Here is a 9,053-nt window from a genome sequence, read left to right as displayed (position 1 = left end):
GCTCAGTCTACACAGGAGTCAGGCAGGCAACAGGAACCCCCAAACGCTGGTTACACACCCTACACCCCCTCCTGTGTTAGCCTGAACCAAACCTTCCACTAACTAGTTCAGGAGGGACGCACAGTGAAAAATGCCCGAAATGCAACCCAAGGTTTGTTCTTGGTTAATAAGAAGTAAAAAACACTGTTGAGACAGCAAGAGTTTATAAAGCCAAAACAATGGGAACAAAACCATTTATTTTAAAACCAGATTAACTGTAAGTAATTTTCTCTTGAGGGACAAATGGGCTCTCAAGAACTCCTTTAGGTCCATGATTGAGCCAAATTAAAATTACATATCAAATCACAAAATGCTTTTAATTTAAATAGTCCATGCTTAATAATAAAAGAAACCTTTAAAATATTAATACATTGTAAGGCTCAACTATTACTAAATCCTCAGAGCCGAGCAAATCAATAATAGAAAATAAAAATGCTGTGTTAAATTATTTTCTTCTAAGTGTATGATCTTTTGGCAGATTAATAGTTCACAACAAATCATTATGCTTTGTATTTTTGTAAAATACAACAGAACCTAAATTAGGTCTAATAAGTTATAACATGCTCCTTAAAACTGAACACTAGGAAAAACTGACACATTGCTAAAATTTTGCTCAATGACTATTTTTAGATGGTGATTAGGTAATTTCCTACAGTTATTTTAATGCAACATATAGATAAAACTTTCTCTAACAATTTTAATAAAAATTGTTGGAGAAAGGAAAATTGGAGGAAGATAACTAATTATCACAATTGCCGAAAATAAAATTCAATAAAATCAAGAACAAAATTTAGATTAAAAGTTGAGCTGTTATAATTTAAAAAAAAAAACCAAGCACCATAATTTTTGGTAACTCTGTGCACCTTCAATTGGCTCAAGAGTTAACCCTATTCTAATATATGAATTTAATAAGTGTTTCCTTCAAGTGTTTTCCCACTAAACAAGCACACAAGTGTGTGTGTATATATATAACAGAAGGACCCATATCTCCTGGTGACAGATGACAGGAAGCCCTACAGAGCAACTACTTTTCATTTGACTTAATTTGACAAAGTTGCTTGAAAGCAGCAAAAGTTACATTGTGTGCCATCTTGGTGCACAGGCAGATTAGAATGTATTTTCAGAATATTTTTCAATCAGGAAGATTAACTAATTGTAGCAAAATTTTACACTACTTTGATACTCAAAACTTTAATTAGAACTGTGCATGTTGGCTTACACCTACAATCTCAGAATTTGAGAGTCTGAGGCAGGAGCATTGCCATGAGTTTGAGGCCAGCTTGGACTACATAGTGAGACTCTGTCTTTAAAAACCAACCAAAAAAACAAAAGAGAATAAAAGAACTCATTAGGATACAGATGGGGTGTGTGTGTGTGTGTGTGTGTGTGTGTGTGTGTGTGTGTGTGTGTGTGTAACTTTATAAAAATAAGCAAGCTATTTGTTTCTTAAACTATATAGATAAACTAAAATATTCTAGAACATGATCTGAACTTAAAAACAGAGAAAACAGAAACCAGCAACTTCATGCATGTGAGTTAGCCAGCTGAAGAGTTCTTTCAAACACACCCTGTCTCTTTCAAGTACAAAGCCTCTGAAGACAGTTTTATTCTCCCCAAACCTGCTAAGCAGAATTCCGCAGTTTCACTTAGTCATTAATTAACAGGGAGCTTTGCTATTCAAATCAAAGGCTGCTGCTCTTTTCTTATTCAATTAATTGACACTTTCCTTTTATGTTCCTTGTGCAATAAGATACACCAGGAAAAGTTCCTGCTCCGCAGATGTACAATACATTACTATTTAGATGACAAAGTGTTAATAAAGTTTTCAAGGTCTGCTAAAGAATTGTGAAGTTCGTCGTTCATATCGTGACTTCTAAGAAACCTTTTAAGAGTGCCTACAGCTTCCATTGCTTCATTCTTGGATGGTAAGGGAAGGTCCACTTCTGGAGCTCCGCTGTCCTCCTCCTCTTCATCAGAAGCAAAAAATCCAGTTTCATCTTGTTTACTTTCTTTGGTCCACTCAGCTTCATCATTTGGGGTGGTTTCACAAGTCTCCAGATCCTCATCCAGGGCAGCGTATTCCTCTATGGACAAGCCCTCAGGAAACTCCACTCCTGCCCCCAGAGCATGGGCAGCCAGGTCAAGAGCAGTGTCACTCTGTGCATTTGGCAGGTCATTTTCCCCCTGTGGAGACCTGAATCCTGCTTCTTCATAGCTTTTAACAATGGTCTCTGGGGTTACAGCTCTCCAGCAGAGATGCAGTGTATCAACAGCATCTAGCAGAGAAAATGTAAATTCTTTGCTACTTTCAACAGAACTTAAGAATTTCTTGATAAGACAATGCCGATACTTGATTTTAAGGCTCTTAATAACACCTTGTTTCATGGCTACAAACCCGGAAGACAAGCACGATGGGAAGAATGCTAACTCAATGGACTTCAGGTTCTTCACTTCTGGGTGTGCTGGAAAAGAATCAACAAAAATCACCACTCTTCGTTGCTGGGCTTGAAATTTCTCATCAAGCTTCTGCATCCACTGTTCAAATATGGCTGCAGTCATCCATGCCATTTTGTTAGCCTCATAATACACCGGCAGTGATTTGATACCTTTGAAACAACGTGGAGTTCGGTTTTTGCCGATAATAAGCAAGGGAAGCTTCTCTGTGCCGTCCATATTTGAACCTACTGCCAGCGTTATCCTGTCTTTGCACAGCTTTCCAATTGAACAGGTTTCTCCTTTAAATGCAAATGTATTTGTAGGTAACATTCGATAAAGCAGCCCAGTCTCTTTGACATTGAACACGTTTTTAGGATGATAATCATTTAAGTAGTAAGGAAGCACGTTTTGGTACCAGACAGTGGCAGGGTCTATAGATATACCCGTGGCTTCTACAGGTTGTGCTCGGAATACTAAGCCATACCTGGACTTAAAACGATCCAGCCAACCATTGCTGCACTTAAAATCATTGTGTCCCAGCTTCTGGGCAAAATCATTGGCTTTTAGACGCAACATTGGACCATTCACTGGAACATTGAGACACTGGGCAATCCGATACCATCTCATCAATGCCTCTTCCAGATCCGTATAAAATGCTGTCCTCAGCCTTTTTCTCTTTGGATCAAATCGCAAAGATTCAAAGGCTTCCAGAACTTTGTCTTTGTTTTTCATAATGGAAGACAATGAATTTTTCTTTATTCCATACTCAGCTGCGATCTCTGCCTTCTTCTTGCCACTCTCCACTGCGTTGATGATGTCAATCTTTTCCTCAATGGAGAGACTCTTCTTTTTCTTCACTGTTACTGGCTGAGTCACGGCATCTGCAGGAGCCTCTGCCATCTCAGCTGCTGCTCGTGAGGACCTCGTCTCTGACCTCCAGGTACGAGTTTCTGTAATCAAATTCGGTTTTCAGTACAGTATGGACCAGGGCTTCCTATCTGTCATTTCCTGTATTGAAGCTGGTAGGTATCAACAGTCTAATTCTTTAGGAAACCAACAACTAGACATATCTTTTCAGAGCCTGAAGAAAATTCTATATGCGACTAAAAGAGGCACCTCCTTCCTTGGGTCTTGTGTGGCTCAATTTATAGTTCTTCAGAGTTCCAGAAGTCAAGCTAAAATAGGAAGCTCATTATGTCAGACCTGCCCAGTCCTGCTGATGTATTTTTGGAGCTGCAATCCTTTAAGACGATCCATTTTATCCATGCATGCTTCAACCTTTTACTAATTCTCCACAGCCAGCCTCAAAGATAAGAAGAAACAAACTTTCAAAAGTGTCCATGCCAAACATCACCTGTGAAGTTCTAGTTTCTTCAAAGTTACAGGAAAAAAAAAAGTGGCATGCTCCTTCTACTTCTTTCTTGAAAATGACAGGGGGAAAGGTAGCATTTTAGCAATATGTCAACTGGATATCAAGAAAATACTGTGCCACTCTGTGCGACTAAGAAACGGGTGGGAAGAAGTTTCTGAAACGCAGCGACCAATGTTTGCAGGTGAACACTTACCTCCTGAACGGCTCTCCACGAAACCTCCCCAGCTCTGCTTTGTGGGTCTGGAGCCTCCCTGTGCTTTGAAATACATACTTCTAAAATAAATCAGACAAATTTAATCTGCTTTGAAAATGTGTGCTTGCCAAAATTAAAGAACTAAAAACGATCCTGGAGAGATCCTTGGTGGCTGTTTTCTCCATGAGGTCAGGCTGTAGCCTCTGACTCCTCTAAGAGGAAAAATAGACAGTCAATTTTTAATAGCACATGGGAGACAGACTTCTTCATAGGAGTCTGCTTCATTGAAATACTAAATCAAGTGCTTGATAATTCCATTAAAAAAATCTAAACCCTAATCTCCCTCAAAGCTAAACAATCCAATAATTTTCACATCAATTTAGTACAGAACCTGACTGTACACAGGTCAGTGTTGCTTGAGAACATGCATCATAATAAACACATTATTAGGAGGATATAACGTAGAAAAGTATCCAGACTAAAAGAGGAAGTGGAATGACCGTGGTTCCTGCCCTCTCAGGCCCTCTGCTGTCGATGTGTGGAAAAGTGACTAGCCATAGTATCAAGACAAGGGCTTTGGTGCAAGATGGATCTTGACAAGTGCCTGCCACTTAGTACTTAGTGGTCCTGGGTCACCTAACTTAAAAGCCTCAGCTCTTTATCTGTAAAAGGGAGAAAACTGCAGGACTGACTTCAGAGAGTTGTTGCACACTCAGTAACACTCAGTGAGAGCACAAGGGAGACAAGAGCACACACGCACGCACGCGCTTGCACGCGCACACACACACACACACACACACACACACACACACACACACACACGCATGCACACACACATGCGCACGCGCAAGCACACACACACCCTCGCATACAGACCAGGCTGGTCTTGGACTTGCCATCCTCTCTCAGCCGCTAAAGCACTGGCTAGATTTAACAGTGTGCAACCACCGTGCCCAGCAGCACTTGTTCAAGTCCCCAACGAGTGGGCTGATCATTTCATCATTTCATCTGTAAATTGCAGATTTGGGGACATGTATAACAAAAATAGAGTGGAAACAGTGCTCTGTGTGTGTGTCGGGGGGGGGGGGGCGTTGGGTGTCCTTTTTTTTACTTGAGACAAAGTCTCTTATTGAACCTGGAGCTCGCCATTTTCATCTAGGCTGGCCGTCTGTCTCCACACCCACCCCAAGCACTGAAGTTACAGGTGAATGCAGCCATTGCATGGCGTATTAGGTAGGCGCTAGGGCTCCAACACAGGTCTTCATGCTTGAGCAGCAAGCACTCTTAGCCAGTCAGTCCTCCTCCTTGCCAAGCCTCATTCTTTTCAAGCAGCAGCAGTGAGAACAGCCACAGGACTCCATGTAGCAGGCTTTCGTGGACCGTCTGCCCTCAAATCATGACACGAAGACTTATCATTAATTATGAATGCTCGGCCTTAGCTTAGGCTTGTCCCACTAGCTCTTATAACTTATATTAACTTGTTTCTCTTCATCTGTGTTTGCCTCGGGGCTTTTTACCTTTCATTCTGTATGTCCTATTCCGTGTCTGCCTGGCTGGCTGCTGCCTGGCTGCTGGCCTGGGGCATCTTCCTCCCCTCTCCCTCACATGCCCTCTCTCTTCTCTTCTCTTCTCTTCTCTTCTCTTCTCTTCTCTTCTCTTCTCTTCTCTTCTCTTCTCTTCTCTTCTCTTCTCTTCTCTTCTCTTCTCTTCCTCTTCCCTTCTTCTCTTCTCTTCTCATCCTTCCAACCCCCTACTAGATTCCTCCTCCTCCTCGTTCTCTCTGCCCTCTAGCCCTGCCTATCCCTCTATTGCCTAGCTATTGGTTCACCATTTTACTAGACTAGTCAGGTGGCTTAGTCAGGCAAGGTGAAACAAATGTAATACATCTTTAAACAAATACAGCATAAACAAATGCAACACATCTTTACACAGTTAAAGTAATATTCCACAACAGCTCCAGACAGACTCACCGTCACTTCCCAGACACTAGCTCTCTTGCCAGAATCTATCTGTTCTGGACATGCTGTAGCCAAGATAACAAGAAGCTAATGTGGTAAGTGGACATTATTATGTGGAAACCCTAGTCTTCTTGCTGTGTCTCCAGGATTCCCAGACAACAAGCTATATCTTTTTGCTTGTTTTTTAGATAGGATCTTTCTACAAAGTCTAGGCTGACCTTGAACTCATAATCTGCATAACTCAGCTTCTTGAGTGTTGGGATTGCAGATGTGCCCAGCTCACATAATCTTGTTAAAATTCTTCTGCCCCTGTTTTCTAACTTAGAGGAGTAATTTTGAATAACAGGAATTACAGCATAGGTTTTTTTTTTAAATTGATGTTGCAAAAAGGTCTTAATAATAACATCAACAAGGCTTTGGTTTTCAAATCTCTTTGCTGCCTATATGCCAAGTAACTAAGGAGGAAGGTAAAACTGAGTTTTAACAATCACACAGTTATAAGGTGATTGGAACGCAGTTCAGAATCTAGTCTTTTTAATGTCCAGTCTATATTTTATTCTTTATATTAGAGTATACTTGAATCATATTGATAAGGCCTTCCCTGACCATAATTTACATTCTGTGTTCCCTGCACCAATCCAAGTCAGCACCTATAGTACCCACATAGAACTTACAACTTTAAAATTGTTTATTTTATGTGTATGCATGGGCCCAGGAGTCTGCGGAGGTCAGAAGAGGCACTGGGTCCCCTGGGACTGGGGTTACAGATGGTTAGCTGCCATGGGTGCTGGGGACCAAACCTGGGTCCTATGTAAGAACAAGTGTTCTTAACTACCGATCCACCTCTCCGGCCCTAACTACACATACTTTAAAGGCAATATCATGTTCCTATGGAAGAATGGATCATTATGGATGCTGTGAACAGCCATGGCATCTTTAGCTAACTGTTAGGGAAAGCTAGGCTTTCTAAGTAAACAGGATTTGACTGAGTCCTCTCAACTCCTAGAACATTGTTCATTTATATGGGGACTCTTTGCATATTCTCTTATAAATCTGTTGACTGTCTTTTAGGTAAACATTTTGCTCTTATTAGTTTGATATTAGCATTCAGAAAACATCTCCCTCCCTCCCACCTTATTTTATGTGTCAAAAAAATAAACAATGGCTACAGAAGTGATAACTTGAATTTCCTCTCTTTGTTCATCCTAACTAAAGCAATTAAAAAAAAACCAGATTGAAAATCTCTAATCTCTAAATCTTAAATCCAGCACATTTACAGATTAAGGATGTTCACCCTGTAGAATCTATGCAAATATTCCGAATAAAAGACTCACACTCTGAAATACTTGTGTGAAGCACTTCAGATAATGAACATTACGCTCGTATACACAATCACAGAGACCAGGTCATCTTGATCAGTACCTTTAATTAGGAAGATATTCAACAGTATCATTTCCTTCAACAACAAAAGTCAAATTTCCATAGCAAAATACAACAAATTCCTAAAACAATCAAATATGTGATGTAAGCCAGACAAACTAGACCTTTCCCCTAGAAAAGTACAAACACGGTACTACCTAATTAATAAAATGGATGTTATCCCACCTCCCATAGAATAATGGCTGGTGTTGGTTTTTGCAAGAAATAATGGCAGTAACTAATATTCACTGAATGCTCATCCTTTTAATAAGCTCAGAATTCATTTCCCCTTTGAACATATTAAGCCGAAAAATGCTGTCCTATGAGTTAGAAAATATTTTCTCAATGCCAACAATTAAACTAAGTAATAGGCCTTTCCCTAAAGAATCCTACAAGTGATAAGAATAATACGAGTCCTCTTTCATGTTTCTGGTTTTCCCTATGAGAATGGTAGCATCTAGTGTTGTCCAGGATATTGTTACATAGGTTCTTAGGAGGCACAGAATTGGTACAAAGCTTATGGAAGGCAAATTAGCAATACGAGAGGAAAAGCTTTAAACAATAACCTCTTAATCTAGAAAGTCTGTATCTACAATTCTGTCTGGAATTGGAGTTCCAGGTAACTGTGAGCCATGTGGGTGCTGGGAGCTGAGCCTTTACAAGGGTCTACAAGGCCCTCTCTCAAGAGCAGTAAGTACTCCAAACCAGCCCAGCAACCATTTATGATCTCCTATGTGTATGGGTCAGAAGTCCAGGGAACTCACTTGGTCTTTAGGGTCTCACAATGCAGAGATCAGGATGCTAGTCTCTTATGGAGAGGCTCTGAGAAAGAATGAGCGCCCAGTCTCACTGAGGTCATTCCTTGCTGTGTAGGACTGAAGCCCCCAGCATTTATTTGGTGGCTGTTACCAGATCACTCTCTGCACTCACAGCCCTCCGCCCTCCATCATGTCCTTGTCTTTAGTCTTCACGACAGAGAATACTCTCTTGTCCAGGCCCTTGTACGCTCTGACTTTCTTTGACTTCCTCTCCTAACTACTTTTAAAGGGTTCATGGGTCACGTTAGTTACACTCACCCAGATTAGCTAAGTAACTCAAAGCTAACTAATTAGCTACCTTAATTACACCTGTAAAAATCCCCTTGCAGGTAATATTACATGATTTTGGAAATGTTATCCCATCATGTTTACAGGAAGGGAATAATACAAGGTGGAAGTCATTGGAGGTCAGCCTAGATTCTCCATGGCACATAGTATTCTTTGGGTTATATATTACAGACAGAACTGGAAAAATCTAAATGTACCACAAAAGGGCTAATTAAATAAATTAAGAAATATCTATATATTGAAACACTACTGTACCACTAAGTGATTTTTTTTTCTGAGACAGAGTCTTACTCTATAGCCCAGGCTAACCTCAAACTTATAGTTTTGGCCTCCTCTATAGCTTGAGGTTACAGGTATAAACCATCATTCCTGGCTGGAAAGATAATATTTAATGGCATGAAGAAAATTCTATGACATAAGTTTAAAAAGCAAAATATGAATCTATATGCCAGAAAATACTGAAAATTACATTACTTGGGTGAACTACAGATTCTTAATAACAATTGTTATATAAATGAAGAAAAAATATG

General features: G+C 40.2%; 1 protein-coding gene across 1 annotated transcript; it reads right to left on the bottom strand.

Moving 5' to 3' along the window:
- Positions 1 to 201: 201 nt before the first annotated feature.
- Tigd4 (tigger transposable element derived 4) lies at positions 202 to 3,475 on the bottom strand. The gene has a single exon (XM_042279215.2). It carries the CDS (start codon positions 3,373 to 3,375, stop codon positions 1,834 to 1,836), a length of 1,542 nt encoding a protein of 513 aa, XP_042135149.2. The 5' UTR covers positions 3,376 to 3,475; the 3' UTR covers positions 202 to 1,833.
- Between the last annotated feature and the right edge of the window lie 5,578 nt (positions 3,476 to 9,053).

Source organism: Peromyscus maniculatus, chromosome 6, assembly GCF_049852395.1.
Source record: "Peromyscus maniculatus bairdii isolate BWxNUB_F1_BW_parent chromosome 6, HU_Pman_BW_mat_3.1, whole genome shotgun sequence".
Taxonomy (NCBI): Eukaryota; Metazoa; Chordata; class Mammalia; order Rodentia; family Cricetidae; genus Peromyscus; species Peromyscus maniculatus.
This window is presented reverse-complemented; position numbering and strand designations above follow the sequence as displayed.